General features: G+C 42.3%; 1 protein-coding gene across 1 annotated transcript in view; it reads left to right on the forward strand.

Annotated features, from left to right (window-relative positions):
* Positions 1-16681, forward strand: part of LOC124798134 (CCR4-NOT transcription complex subunit 11) — a 107215-nt gene that overhangs the window by 25087 nt on the left and 65447 nt on the right. Inside the window, exons 6-7 of the mRNA XM_047261403.1 lie at positions 11060-11192; positions 11450-11659. Coding sequence (XP_047117359.1) covers positions 11060-11192; positions 11450-11659 — 343 coding nt within the window. The remainder of the gene's footprint in view (positions 1-11059; positions 11193-11449; positions 11660-16681) is intronic.

The raw sequence follows: 16681 nt of genomic DNA on the forward strand, positions 1-16681 counted from the left end.
TATTAACATAAATCCACTCTTCTCCATCCTGGAGCATTAATGAACCAGAATACAAAATAGCGTAGCAGTCAAAGTAACTGCCTCAGTTTAACACTTTTGTAGAATTAACATAGGCTAGACAATTCGCCTAGAGCATCTAGTTCACTAAATAGCTGATGAAGTCTATGTCTTAAGGACAATGAGGTGAGATGATCTCTGAACACAATCACACTAACATTCCAAGGTACCAAAACCTTGGACGCCGAGTGTTGAGAGGCCAAGTCTCAGCTTGGAGAAGACGAAGATTGCTGGTGGCTCCAGCTGCTTGATATGACATATGTGATGGCTTAAGTGCTGGCTGGCAGATGAATTCATCACAGATTGTTTTGGCCACGTGATATGAGGAAACAAATGTCCCCGTGTTAGCTGCACCTCTTAGGGATGATGCTGCTTTTAAGTGCCAGCAGTGTGAATGCCCTGAGTCACAGTGGCAGTGTCCTAAATTGTCCTCAATAACATGCCTGGTGTTGTTTTTCTTATAATAAGGATATGGTTGTTTGGGCTTGTTCTTGTCCCTGTGCTCTCATATTTAGGCAACCTTTGGCATTGTATTGTTATCTTGGTGCGTTTTTTGTCTAGATATAGCAGCCACCCCTCCCCCTCCCCATCCCCACTTATTACCCACCCTCAAGGAGAGATAGCAACACATATAGGCGTCATTGCTACTGATGTCAGAAGATTGTGGCAAACCCAGTCTACTGCTGTCAACATCTGGAACAGGGGCATTGGCTGCTAAAGACAAGTCAGCTGGGAGACGGAGTCTGTGATTCTTGAGGCTGCTGGACCCTGAAGATGTTGCCACCAGTGGTGGTGGCTGCCATTCCTGGGTGCTGGATGTACCAGATCGTGAACAAAAATAATGTAGAAATCTTGGGTGCATTGGATTGAGGCAGTTGTGGCTCTTGCTTTGATCTGTCAGTTGGATCTTGGCCTTGGCTCTGCCAAGCAGGCAGGTGACATGAGTGAGCAGCCAGTGTTGGTGGCCCTTTTAGAACACCACTGCACATATGTCATCCTGAGGAGAATAGCAATGGTTGGGAGGCTATCAGGGTGGGGGTGAATGATTGGAGGGATGAACAATGAAGAACTGTGGTTGTTGCAGTCCTGTCCTGTGGTGTGGAGCAATAGCAAGCAGGAAATGAGGTAAGCTTGTCATCGAGACCATGATGTTGGTGCCACTTTGATTTTAAAAGTGTGGACAAACCTTTCCGGCAGGCAGTTGGAAGTGAGACAAAACCGTGTTGTATGGGCCAGTTGGGTGCTGTTTTCTTCACAAAAGCAGCAAAATCCTGCTGATGTGAATTGTGTCCCATTGTCCGAAACTGTGGTTTCTGGTAGAATGTCAACGGAAAAAGTGCATACTAAGGCTCGTATGGTTTTTGCCGATGAAATTGATTGCTTATGATAAACATAGGGAAATTTGACCAGGATCAACCTAGAGGAACCCAGGCAAAATACAGATGAAACTGGGACCAAGGGGTGTTGCTTTAGGCCATGGGAAAGATTGATGTGCTGGGGGTGCCTACTTGCTCTGGCATGCCTGGCAAGCCACAATAAACCATGAAACATTGTTGAGCCAGTCTTCCCATGATGACACTCCCCCAATGATCCTGATGGAGCAGCGTCAGTATCCAATGTAGGGGAGCTCTTGGTATGATGACCCTGGTGTGACCATTGTCCCCATGCAACAGGACGACACCACTGAGAATTCATAATTCATGCCAATGGTGCCAGTATGCCTGAATCTTGGTGTGTTGGATGATTTTGCAATCCTCTGGCCACCCATGTTTCTTGAACTCGATTATGTCACTGAGGATGGGATCCTCTGGTGTCTGTGAGGTTATGGTTTGGGGTTTATAAGCAAACGTGTGATGGCAGCCTGTGACTCAGAGTTCATATGGAAGCAGACCTTCCCCTGGGAGATGGGATAATGTGTCTGTGTATGCTTGCTACGTTGTTGAGTGGCAATGGATATTGTAGCAGTATCCAGAGACGAACAATGCCCAACAATGCAGGCACTGTGAGATGTTGGTAAGTACATCTCTGTGAGAGTTAAAGAATGTCAGAAGTGGCTTATGATCTGTTAAAAGATGAAAATGCTGTCCATACACAATCACGAAAATTTTTGAGAGCCAAGATGGTGATGACCAAAGCCTCTTTCTCTAATTGAGTGTAATTGTGTTGTGAAGGTGTCAGAGCTTTTGAGGCAAATGCAATCGGCATTCCACCCCATTGATTTTGTGGGAAATAATGTCCCCAAGGCCATAGTCCAACACATCTGCTATGACAGTTGGTAACTTCCTGGGGTCTTAACCATAAGTCATGAGGCACGTTTGCTTGAGGAGTGCCTGCTTAGTCTTGAAAAGCCTTATCGTGAGTGCTAATGCCACTTAAGATTTTTGCAAAGCAGCTGATGGAATAGTTTGGCAATCATCACTGAATGGGGATTTTCAGTAGTAGTTCAGCTGGCACAACACTGTTTTTAGTTGTCAGGTATCCCTTGAAACTGTCACCGAGCGAAGTGGCGCAGTGGTTAGACACTGGACTCGCATTCGGGAGGACGACGGTTCAATCCCGCGTCCGGCCATCCTGATTTAGGTTTTCCGTGATTTCCCTAAATCGCTCCAGGCAAATGCCGGGATGGTTCTTTTCAAAGGGCACAGCCAACTTCTTTCCCCATCCTTCCCTAATACGATGAGACCGATGACCTCGCTGTCTGGTCTCTTTCCCCAAAACAACCCAACCCAACCTTGAAACTGTCAGATTTTGTATTTTTGTACATTGTGTGTATCCCTAAAGCACCGAAAAATGCCCTACATATTCAGCTTATGGTAAAAAATAGCGTTTGTCTTTGTTACACTTCGAGTTGGTTGTTGGAGAACACTGAATAAGGCTTCTGAATTTTCTGTAAGGTTCTTCATGTTTCTACCAGTGAGTCGGATATTGTCAAGATAATCAGCTGTATTCAGAACTCCTTGCATCAAGCGTTCCAAGTGTTGTTGAAATATTGTCGGCATGCTGACGATGCCAGAGGGTAGGTGTTTGTAATGGAAAAGACCAGATTGGGCATTAATGACTGAGATGCGCTTGGAAGTGTCTTCCAAAGACCAGGCATAACACCAATGACTGATAAGGTACAACAGTGATACTAATTTCACCAGTGTCTGTTCAGTTGTGTAAATCAGTGCTAATTTGTTGCTCCGTGCTACTGTCGTGATTGGTTGCTGTTTTTTGTATACTGTTTACCTATCATAAGTGCACCCTTAATTATCAGTTTTAAATCTTCAAAATTTCAAGTGGTAAACAAGTGGTTGTACTACTCTCATGAGCACTGTCCACATCCACTAACACTAGTATACAACTTTTGATGGTTTTAGGGCTGTGTGTGTAGAACCCCCATTTATTTTGCACATAGCTTTCTTATGGTGGAACTTGCTTAACTCATAGTTTGTGTGTTTATTCATTCCCATACTCTTGTTTGCTAACTTACAGATTTTTAAAAATCTGAAAAAATTACTTTTTGTCTGGTACATATTTTGTGCGTTCAGTAATGGTTTAACAGTCAAAACTGTCAGCAACACAAGTAAAAGAAGCAGAGTGTTTCACATTTACCTGTATGTTATGTCAGTACACTGCTTATATTTTTTTTCTCTTTGAGTCTTCTTGTTGCTTCTTTTGCTATCCATTGGCCAGTGTCAACAGGAAATACTGCTGACTGTTTTCATTACTCCTATTTATTTGATGTGACATCTGTAGCTAATATTGGTGTGTAATCTTTGATATTTTCTTCTTAAGCACTTATTCATTTCTCTCATTCTCCATGACCCATTTCTGCTCTTTCTGTATCCAGTGAAGTATTGTACACTCCTGGAAATGGAAAAAAGAACACATTGACACCGGTGTGTCAGACCCACCATACTTGCTCCGGACACTGCGAGAGGGCTGTACAAGCAATGATCACACGCACGGCACAGCGGACACACCAGGAACCGCGGTGTTGGCCGTCGAATGGCGCTAGCTGCGCAGCATTTGTGCACCGCCGCCGTCAGTGTCAGCCAGTTTGCCGTGGCATACGGAGCTCCATCGCAGTCTTTAACACTGGTAACATGCCGCGACAGCGTGGACGTGAACCGTATGTGCAGTTGACGGACTTTGAGCGAGGGCGTATAGTGGGCATGCGGGAGGCCGGGTGGACGTACCGCCGAATTGCTCAACACGTGGGGCGTGAGGTCTCCACAGTACATCGATGTTGTCGCCAGTGGTCGGCGGAAGGTGCACGTGCCCGTCGACCTGGGACCGGACCGCAGCGACTCACGGATGCACGCCAAGACCGTAGGAACCTACGCAGTGCCGTAGGGGACCGCACCGCCACTTCCCAGCAAATTAGGGACACTGTTGCTCCTGGGGTATCGGCGAGGACCATTCGCAACCGTCTCCATGAAGCTGGGCTACGGTCCCGCACACCGTTAGGCCGTCTTCCGCTCACGCCCCAACATCGTGCAGCCCGCCTCCAGTGGTGTCGCGACAGGCGTGAATGGAGGGACGAATGGAGACGTGTCGTCTTCAGCGATGAGAGTCGCTTCTGCCTTGGTGCCAATGATGGTCGTATGCGTGTTTGGCGCCGTGCAGACGAGCGCCACAATCAGGACTGCATACGACCGAGGCACACAGGGCCAACACCCGGCATCATGGTGTGGGGAGCGATCTCCTACACTGGCCGTACACCACTGGTGATCGTCGAGGGGACACTGAATAGTGCACGGTACATCCAAACCGTCATCGAACCCATCGTTCTACCATTCCTAGACCGGCAAGGGAACTTGCTGTTCCAACAGGACAATGCACGTCCGCATGTATCCCGTGCCACCCAACGTGCTCTAGAAGGTGTAAGTCAACTACCCTGGCCAGCAAGATCTCCGGATCTGTCCCCCATTGAGCATGTTTGGGACTGGATGAAGCGTCGTCTCACGCGGTCTGCACGTCCAGCACGAACGCTGGTCCAACTGAGGCGCCAGGTGGAAATGGCATGGCAAGCCGTTCCACAGGACTACATCCAGCATCTCTACGTTCGTCTCCATGGGAGAATAGCAGCCTGCATTGCTGCGAAAGGTGGATATACACTGTACTAGTGCCGACATTGTGCATGCTCTGTTGCCTGTGTCTATGTGCCTGTGGTTCTGTCAGTGTGATCATGTGATGTATCTGACCCCAGGAATGTGTCAATAAAGTTTCCCCTTCCTGGGACAATGAATTCACGGTGTTCTTATTTCAATTTCCAGGAGTGTAGTTTCAATAACTTCTTCAGTTCTTTGATTTCTTCCATCTGTTCTAGGCCAGCAAGGTGGCCGAAGACTTTCAGTAAAAAAAGCACATTCTGCCAGTGTGGCTTTGTCAAGGAGGACAGAGGAGTGGACAGAAATTCACGACATTCACTTGCCCTTGGTGTGGGAAACTGACCCTTCATATGGATGTATCAGCAATGATAAATAGCATGACAATGCAGAAGGCAATGGAAACCACTGCATTAAAGACACATAAGATGTACCTACATGCCATGTATCATATTATTGGAAAAGTATCATGGTGTATATCCATTGGCAGAAGATTATTGATTAGGGGACTGCTGAGGGGAAGGCGATTATGAGAATAGATGTAATAATGAATGAAAGAGTAACATTCTGTGAGCCGGGGTGTGGAATGTCAGAAGTTCAAATGTCATAGGGAAGCTAGAAAATCTGAAAAGTGAAGGCTCAGTCTAGGTTTAGTAGGAGTCAGGGAAATGAAGTGGAAAGAAGACAGAGATTTCTGGTCTGATGAATATAGGGTAATAGCAGCAACAGAAAATGCTGGGAGCAGGATTCATTATGAAAAGGATGTTGTTGTTGTGGTCTTCAGTCCTGAGACTGGTTTGATGCAGCTCTCCATGCTACTCTATCCTGTGCAAGCTTTTTCATCTCCCAGTACCTACTGCAACCTACATCCTTCTGAATCTGCTTAGTGTATTCATCTCTTGGTCTCCCTCTACGATTTTTACCCTCCACGCTGCCCTCCAATACTAAATTGGTGATCCCTTGATGCCTCAAAACATGTCCTACCAACCGATCCCTTCTTCTGGTCAAGTTGTGCCACAAACTTCTCTTCTCCCCAATCCTATTCAATACTTTCTCATTAGTTATGTGATCTACCCATCTAATCTTCAGCATTCTTCTGTAGCACCACATTTCGAAAGCTTCTATTCTCTTCTTGTCCAAACTATTTATCGTCCATGTTTCACTTGCATACATGGCTACACTCCATACGAATACTTTCAGAAATGACTTCCTGACACTTAAATCAATACTGGATGTTAACAAATTTCTCTTCTTCAGAAACGCTTTCCTTGCCATTGCCAGCCTACATTTTATATCCTCTCTACTTCGACCATCATCAGTTATTTTGCTCCCCAAATAGCAAAACTCCTTTACTACTTTAAGTGTCTCATTTCCTAATCTAATTCCCTCAGCATCGCCCGACTTAATTAGACTACATTCCATTATCCTTGTTTTGCTTTTGTTGATGTTCATCTTATAACCTCCTTTCAAGACACTGTCCATTCCATTCAACTGTTCTGCCAAGTCCTTTGCTGTCTCTGACAGAATTACAATGTCATCAGCGAACCTCAAAGTTTTTATTTCTTCTCCATGAATTTTAATACCTACCCCGAATTTTTCTTTTGTTTCCTTTACTGCTTGCTCAATATACAGATTGAACAACATCGGGGAGAGGCTACAACCCTGTCTTACTCCCTTCCCAACCACTGCTTCCCTTTCATGTCCCTCGACTCTTACAGCTGCCATCTGCTTTCTGTGCAAATTGTAAATAGCCTTTCGCTCCCTGTATTTTACTGCTGCCACCTTCAGAATTTGAAAGAGAGTATTCCAGTCAACATTGTCAAAAGCTTTCTCTAAGTCTACAAATGCTAGAAACGTAGGTTTGCCTTTCCTTAATCTTTCTTCTAAGATAAGTCGTAAGGTCAGTATTGCCTCACGCGTTCCAGTGTTTCTACGGAATCCAAACTGGTCTTCCCCGAGGTTGGCTTCTACTAGTTTTTCCATTCGTCTGTAAAGAATTCGTGTTAATATTTTGCAGCTGTGACTTATTAAGCTGATAGTTCGGTAATTTTCACATCTGTCAACACCTGCTTTCTTTGGGATTGGAATTATTATATTCTTCTTGAAGTCTGAGGGTATTTCGCCTGTTTCATACATCTTGCTCACCAGATGGTAGAGTTTTGTCAGGACTGGCTCTCCCACGGCCGTCAGTAGTTCCAATGGAATATTGTCTACTCCGGGGGCCTTGTTTCGACTCAGGTCTTTCAGTGCTCTGTCAAACTCTTCACGCAGTATCATATCTCCCATTTCATCTTCATCTACATCCTCTTCCATTTCCATAATATTGTCCTCAAGTACATCGCCCTTGTATAGACCCTCTATATACTCCTTCCACCTTTCTGCTTTCCCTTCTTTGCTTAGAACTGGGTTTCCATCTGAGCTCTTGATATTCATACAAGTCGTTCTCTTATCTCCAAAGGTCTCTTTAATTTTCCTGTAGGCGGTATCTATCTTACCCCTAGTGAGATAGGCCTCTACATCCTTACATTTGTCCTCTAGCCATCCCTGTTTAGCCATTTTGCACTTCCTGTCGATCTCATTTTTGAGACGTTTGTATTCCTTTTTGCCTGTTTCACTTACTGCATTTTTATATTTTCTCCTTTCATCAATTATATTCAATATTTCTTCTGTTACCCAAGGATTTCTACTAGCCCTCGTCTTTTTACCTACCTTTTTACCATTCCTGTCAATTGCTCCCTTATGCTCTCCCTGAATCTCTGTACAACCTCTGGTTCTTTCAGTTTATCCAGGTCCCATCTCCTTAAATTCCCACCTTTTTGCAGTTTCTTCAGTTTTAATCTACAGGTCATAACCAATAGATTGTGGTCAGAGTCCACATCTGCCCCTGGAAATGTCTTATAATTTATAACCTGGTTCCTAAATCTCTGTCTTACCATTATATAATCTATCTGATACCTTTTAGTATCTCCAGGGTTCTTCCATGTATACAACCTTCTTTCATGATTCTTAAACCAAGTGTTAGTTATGATTATGTTGTGCTCTGTGCAAAATTCTACCAGGCGGCTTCCTCTTTCATTTCTGTCCCCCAATCCGTATTCACCTACTATGTTTCCTTCTCTCCCTTTTCCTACACTCGAATTCCAGTCATCCGTGACTATTAAATTTTCGTCTCCCTTCACAATCTGAATAATTTCTTTTATTTCATCATACATTTCATCAATTTCTTCGTCATCTGCAGAGCTAGTTGGCATATAAACTTGTACTACTGTAGTAGGTGTGGGCTTCGTATCTATCTTGGCCACAATAATGCGTTCACTATGAAAAGGATGTAGGGCACAAAAGTGAACACTTCAGTGATATGGTTGTTCTCATTGGAATCAATAGGAAGCAAACCCTGACAACAGTAGTTTAAATGTGTATGCCAATATCACAAACAAAAGCCGAAAAATACAGAAAGTACATGAGTATACTGAACAAGGAATTCAGTTCCTAAAAGGAGATGAAAATCTGATAGTATTGTGGGACTGGAATGTGGTTGTAGGGGTTGGAGTAGAATATGGTCTGGGTAGCAGCAATGAGAGAGGAGAAAGACTTCTAGAGTTCTACAATAAATTTCAGCTGTTAATAGTGAATATTCTGTTCAACATTCGCAAGAGCAAGGGATATACTTAAAAAAGTCCCAGAGACCTAGTAAGATTCCAGCTGGATTTCATCATGGTGTGAGAGAGATTTTGAAATCAGATTATGGGTTGTGTAAGGCATACCAAGAACCTGAAATAGACTCGGATCACAATTTAGTAATATTAAAGAATAGACTGAAGTGTAAGAGAATCAGATAGGAGAATCATTATGGAAGGAAGTGGGATCTTGAAGAACTGAGGAAGGAAGAGATGTGTTTGAAGTTTGCTAAAGATGTGGGTGCTGCACTAAGGAATAACATTAGGCAGTTTTCAGTTGAAGAGGAGTAGACATCTCTAAAAAGAGCAATCACGGATATTGGAAAAACAAACATAGGTATTAGTATGGTAACTGCAAAGAAGTCTTGGGTAACAGCAAAAATACTCAGTTGATTGACAAAAGAAGGAAGTACAAAAAAATTTTAGGGAAAGACAGCAATACAGCAATATAAATCACTTAATGAATGAAATAAATAAGAAGTGCAGGGCAGCCCAGACGAAATGGCTGCAAGAAAAAAAGTGAAGAAGTAGAAATTATCACAGGAAGGACTCACCTGCATAGAGAAGTCAAAACGACCTTCAGTGAAATTAAAAGCAAGATGGCAACATTAAGGGTGCAGTGCGAATTCCACTGTTACATGCAGACAAGAGAGCGGATAGATCAAAAGCGCACATTGAAGATCTCTATGAGAGGGAGAACTTGTCTGATGACATGGGACAAGAAGAAATTGGAGTTGATATACAGAAGAATGTAAAAGAAAATTGAGGATCTGTTAGATGAGGACCAGTTTGTTTTTAGAAAAGGTAAAGGCATCAGAGAGACAGTCCACACGTTGTGCTTGAGACTGGAAGCAAGACTGAAAGAAACTCAAGACCTGTTCATAGAACTTGTCGACATGGAAAAAGCGTTAGGCAGTGAGAAATGCCACAATATGTTTGAAATTCTGAGAAGAATAGGACTAAGCTGTAGGGAAAGATGAGTAATATACAATACGTACAAGAATGAAAAAGGAAAAACAAGATAAAAGACAAGGATCAAAGTGTCCAGATTAAATGGTGGAAATAAAAGAAAGTTTCAATGGAGGGGGAGGGGGGGGGGGTTAAAATTCAGGGTGAAAGGATATTAATTATAAGATTCACTGATGTCGTTGCCATCCTCAATGAAGGCGAAGAAGAATTACAGGATTTGTTGAATGCAGTGAACAGCCTAATGAGACAGAAGATGGATTCAGAGTAAACTTAAGAAAGCTGACAGAAATGATCATGAAGTAGACAAAGTTAAGGAACCGTGTAAACAGAAGACTAGCACAGGCAAGAAGGACATTTCCAGCCAAGAGAAGTCTAGGCTGTAATTTAAAGAAGAAATTTCTGAGAATGTAAGTTTACAGCACAACACTGTATGGTAGTGAAACATGGACTACGGAAAATCTGGAACAGAAAAGAATCGAAGCATTTGAGATATGATGCTCCAGAAGAATATGGAGAATTGGGTGGACTGATAAGGAATAAGATGGTTCTTTGTAGAAGCGAAGAAAGCAACATACTTCTATGGAAAACACTGACAACAGGAAGGGACAGGGTGATAGTACATATGTTAGATATCAGGGAATAACTTCCACGATACTAGAAGGAGCTGTAGAGGGCAAAAACTGTAGAGGAAGACAGAGACTGGAATACATACAACAAATAATTGAGGATATAAGTTGCAAGTGCTACACTGAGACAAAGAGGTTGGGATGGGAGAGGAATTCATGGGGGTGCTTCTAACCAGCCAGAAGACAGAGTGAAGAAGAGGGAATAGAGGGGGGGGGGGGGGGGGAGAGAGAGAGAGAGAGAGAGAGCGAGCTTCATTCTCAACTTGCAATGTAGAGCTTCATTCTCAACTTGCAATGTAGTTGTTGTAGTCCTGTCTGTTTAATCCTAACTGTACATTCATCTAATTTCCTTACATTTTCCCTTCAGACATCATCCCCCTTCTCCAGCATGTTTCAGGTTTCTTCTGTTGGTACCTCGTTTCTTTCATATTAGCTTTCTATTTGGGAAACTGATTGTATTTAACAAGGTCTCATATTATTCTACATTTTTCTTGTGATGTTAAGATGTCGCCGTTTAAATTTGGAATACCTGTATTGTTATTCATCTTCTCTGTTTATCTAACTAAATAAAAATGAACTGTTCATACTAACTCTATCTAGAAGTGCTGGTTCTTTTAAAGTTATTATTTATTTTCAGTATGTATTCTGAGCAGAACATTGCAAAAAAGACAGCTGAAGCTCTCTTAACAGGCAACAATCCAGTTGTTGATCAGTACTACAAGCCAGAATTTCTTCGTTTAGCACCACCATTGCATAGTTGTGAAGATGAGGTGAGAATTTTTTTTTGTGATACTGAGGACATGTTGTTTTTAATATGACAGCCCTTTAATGATGTTCTGATATTCCATGAAGAATATTGTAATGTTTAGGAATATTTTCTACTTTTTTGACTGTTGAGTACTCATTTCCTACTGCATTGAAACATTTCTTTACTGGATAATTCTGCTGCTGTATCTCATCTTCTATTTGTTCCTTACATAAATTTAACACTACTATTATCATTAATTTTGTTATGAACTGCTTCCAGCTTGTGTGGCTAAATGTTACTGGTGTTTCGGAGCTTAAAGCAGCATATGATGTCACAATGTGTGTGTCAAACAGTGAAGGAGTAGAGGCAAAGCGTCTAATGGCAAAAGCATTCAAGGGCGCTTTAACGTTACAACAGCAGCAACATTTACTGACTGAACTAGATAATGATCCAAAACTTGTATACCATATAGGACTTACACCAAGTAAGGTAGGTTTCTTTTTTGTTTGTTTCCTGGATAAAAATTAGTTTCTTTTCTTGCCTTAATGGTACTATTGGCATTGCTTCCATTTACCTTATAACTGAACGGCTACAGAATGCCCATTATTTATTTCCATAGTTCCATTAATTGTTTTCCAATGTAGGCCAGCTATACTTTAAAAGCTTTTCCTCTGATTGGCGTAATGTATGTTGCTTACTGCTTTGCACTACTTTCATTTTTTAAACACGACATGTGGCGCTGCTTAGAATACCTTTAAGGTTTTCTGTGTCTGGCATAATGGTTTGTCAACTAACAGTGTACCACTCCAGTGACATATGACTGGTTTAAGTCAGGAATGGAAAGGGAAACACAAGGTAAGAAAGCTAACATATATTTGTGCCACAAACTATTTTGTAAAGTGACAGTAAAAAATCCTATAAGATTCCAAATAGTGTTAATTAGTTTAATGTCTGTATTACGATTAAAATAATAAGTTGCGAATCAACAAATAATAATATAAAACACTACTAAAAATCACACAAGTGTAGGTAATACAGATGTGAGATACAAAGATATTCTCAGTGCAGACAACAATGATTCAGCAAAACTGGCTATGCAAAACTCAGTGCATTCTCAAAAAGGACGACCAAGCACAGTACAAATGATATCACTGAGTGAACACAAAAATAAATTTGTCCGTTTTAGTATTTTAACACTCCCAAAAAATGGGGACTCAAATATACAATTCTGTTTGGAACTCTTCCCTTCCCCCTTTTTTTAGCCGACAGTAAGATGTCATTCATTGAGAATTCTTTGAACATCCTGTATGCTTCAGATTTTCAATCTCTTTCATTTGGTCTTAAATGTCACCTTTTGCATTGGCTTCATTAGGATGTCAGCTTGTTGATCATAGGATGGAACATATTTCAGTATAAAGTCATGCTATTTGTACTAGTGATATGCAAAATAAGGCACATCAATGTGCACTTCGTTTTTAGTAAGATTTCCTTTTCTCAAGTTTCAGTATTCAATTATTTCAAATAATGTTTAAATAATGTGTAGTTGATGCACCGAGTAGTTGATGGGCACATTAACAAGACTGAAAAACATTGCTAAGCGTTCAGATGAGGACTAGACTGGGAAGAAACAGTGGATTGTGAAGAGGTGGTTATGAATGTAGAGTGATGTGGTGAACATGGTATCAGAGGTGAAGATGGGTGTGGAAGAGGGGCTAACAGAGGTGGTGGTCAAAAGAATATTGGGATTGAAGCATGTGTTGTTAGACCAAAGTCCCATCTATGTAGTTTAAAGAAGCAGGTATTGGGAGAGGAGGATAGAGAGGACGTATATTGTGAAGCAGTCATTGAAGTTGGGTGTATTGTGCTGAGCAATGTGTTCTGCCTCTGGGTGATCAGTTCTGGTCCGGGGCACAGTTTGGCAGTGGTAGTTCGTTCCTGTGAATAGCTGGTTGGTGTTTATGTCCACATAAAAAGATGGGCGGCAGTGATAGCAGAAGTCGTATCTGCTATGCCTACTTTAATAAGTGGCTCTTCTCCCAATCAGATATGCCTGAAATAGGGTATGATGAATGGATGCATCGTAATGCCCTATCCACAATTATTCGCACCCATGCCAAAGTGGTGGTCCTCTCTACATCCAGTCTACAAAATATCCTGGTCCATCCTTATACTACACCTTCTCCCAACTCAAGCCACACGGATCACATGCAATTGGAAGACCCAGGTACAAGACATGTCTTATGCGCCCATTCTGCACATCCTATTCCAGTCTGGTCACAAGAGTTTCCTATTGTATCAGAGGCAGGGCCACTTATGAAACAAGTCATATCATACACCAGCTCTGCTGTAAATTTGCAGACACAGTTATGTGAATACGGGCATCAACCAGTTGTCCACTCAAGCGAATGTCCCCTGCAAACTGCAGCTGAGAACAGTGTTGCCCATTCAGTGGCAGAATGTGCTTATGAGCACAATGTGGGTAACTTCAAGACTTGCTCTTCAAGACTTGCTTCAGAAATTGTGCCATCTAGGTCCTCCTCCCTCCCCCCCCCCCCCCCCCCATGCCCAATTACCAGCCTCCCTGATTTACATAGTTGGGAATCATCCTAAAGCTGTATCTACACCTGCAAAACCAAGCAAGAGGTTTGATGCAGGATGGCTAATGTAGATATCAAACTGAGCTACTCTGCGCAACAATGAACGAATTCTGCACAGTGTTGGTGCATCAAAGGGGATGGTTTATTCATGCATAGCTCTATTTAGATAGTGTTTTTTCCCCTTTTTATTGAGAAGCTTGTGTGTGTGTGTGTGTGTGTGTGTGTGTGTGTGTGTGTGTGTGTGTGTGTCTTAAAGAACAGCCCCACAATCCTGATGGCCTCCACTAGCCCCTGTCATACCCTCACCTCCACCTCTGATCGCATGTTTCCATGTCATTCATTCTACACTCGTGCTTTACACTCCTGTTGGTATCTGTTGACTGTCTCTCCCCCCCCCCCCCCCCCCACACACCCCCCACCCCCGCCACCCCCCACACCCCTTGTAGTCCATTCTTGTGCTTCATTGTGTGCTAGATGCAACATCCCCTGCAGTGGCATATTCTTACCCTGAGCACTTGTTGCCTCTCTCTCCCAGCAGTAAGACACTCTGCTGTCTAACTTCCACCCCCCCTCCCCCCACCTCTCATCTCGTACAACAAACCACCCACAACTTGTCTGTAAGCTACATCTTACAAGTTTCATTCCATGTTGAATTTGGTGCAAATCAGCTCACATCTGAAGGTGATCTGCCGTTACTGCTACAAGGTTAATATCCTCCATGGTGAAATGAAGTGTAATCTTCTCAACATAGCTCTCTTGATACAGGAAAGCAAAACAGTATGCAAATTGTTCTGCCTGCAGGCCCATGAAGGTACTCAGTTATTTTAATCCGATACCAGATTCTCTCCATACTTCACTGAGTAGGAGGTCAGTTACACCAAAATATTTAGCAGCTATCAGACTGCCATCAATAACTACATCAGAATTAATTAATTATTTGTGCCCCAGTTAGGGAACATACATTGGTCTGCACTTGTTGTATGAAATCCAATTTTGCATGAAATTGGCAAGTGACACTTCTTTGCTGTATGTCTTTGGTTCATGTCTATGTCCCATACAAATTACATCCTCTAATGACAGGTCATTCTGAATTCAGTTTTTCCATTTCTTCAGTGCCCTAAAAAAATGATTTTATGTAGAACTGATTGCTGTTGGAATTGAAGTACGTGGTGCTGCATTTTCTACTTGGATCTCGAAAATTGACAATCCGTGCACTGTGCAGTTGGCTTCATTTTTTCCATTAGAGAAATTCTTTTCATCCTAGTAACATATGAGAATTTTATGTATATACACAAATAGTAATTCCCACATCTTCTCAAAAGACAACCGTACCGTATCAGACAATGGTGCAAGGTTATGAAGTAGTAGTAATGTCTATTTTCAACAAGATAGCAGCATTATTGTTTCTAGAGAGTAGTCCATATCAGAAGACAAGATTTTTGTAATTTTGGTACTTGGTGCCTCACAGATTCTTTGGGCACTGAAGAACAGTTTCATGCTCATCTTTTGTTTCCTTAGATAGTGGAATTCCAGTAGCTGTGCCTCTTTCTTTGTCTCTTACAGTTATCATGCCTTTATAGTTATATCATTACAATTTCCTGCTGTAATCCTTGTTATGCCACACAGAGTAAGACTTGCTGTAAATGTCACCCCTCAAGTAGTCACTGCTGATTGCTATGCTGTTTGCTTGCTAGGAGGAGCTTCGCATATTTTCACTTGATAGCTGGTGCTATATTCCTTTTAAAATTCTTAGAATACTCCAAGCCCTGTGCAATCAGGAGTCCTGTTAACAGTTAATGTCACAATCTGTGAGGCAGAACCTTGATGCAAGCACGGCCCCACTATAGAGGAACTTAATCTCTCAGTACCCATTAATTACCAAAGGTGGATGCACAGTGGAGTAAAGAAAGTATTATTGTTGTAACTGATGCATTTCATATAGACTGAAAAAACTCCCTGTTATTAGAAGAGACAACATCACCAAAGGACTTGCCACATTTCTTACACTGTGTGACAGTTTCAGCGGGCTAACTATCCATCCCCAGTGCATGCTAGCCAACAGTCAGGTGTGCTGTAAAGCATACTTATGACAAAACTTGCTCCGTGTGACCCGGACTTAAGTTCTACTATTATGCAACAAATTACTGTTGCTGGAGCTGCTGCTCCTGCAACTGTTGCAGCAGATGTTGGTGCTGCTAATGATGCTATAGCTCCTGCAGCTTCTGTTGAAGAGTTTCAGAATGTCCTTATCCATAGCACTGGATTTGTCTAGTTTACCGATCACCAAACTAATGTTGATGTTTAATGTGATATAAAATCACATAAACAGTGACAATCAAAATAATCAATCTAGCAAAGTCGTCTAAAGTGGAGATGCTGAGTCACAGATAGGTGCAACAAAAAGACTATCACAAATAAAGCTTTCATCAAAAATAGATCACACACACACACACACACACACGCACACACACATATAAGAACGCGCGCGCGCGCCCGCACAGGCACACGCAAACGCAACTCACACACATGTGTGTGAGCTGCGTTTGCGGGAGCGTGTGTGTCTGTCGTCTATTTTTGACAAAGGCCTTACAGGCTGGAAGCTTTATTTGTGACAGTCTTTCTGTTGTGCCCATCTGTGACTCAGGGCCTCCACTACATGGTGAGTGGCAACTTCCCTTTTTATAATATTGTTACATTCCATCCTGCATTTTCGATTTGTTTGAAAGTCATCTACAGCTTGGCTGAAACAAGTTCAAATGGAGGTCCATGTGAGGCCATAACACAAAGCCAAGAATCACAAGTAAAAACTATGCATATACAGTCACAAAAAGAAACAATAAGAATCAAAATCCGATACTGTAATCCTGTTTCAGATACACTATATGCACATGTGATCCAGTAGCTGGCAAAGAAA

The sequence above is a fragment of the Schistocerca piceifrons genome, chromosome 5 (genome assembly GCF_021461385.2).
Source record: "Schistocerca piceifrons isolate TAMUIC-IGC-003096 chromosome 5, iqSchPice1.1, whole genome shotgun sequence".
In the NCBI taxonomy this organism is placed as follows: Eukaryota; Metazoa; Arthropoda; class Insecta; order Orthoptera; family Acrididae; genus Schistocerca; species Schistocerca piceifrons.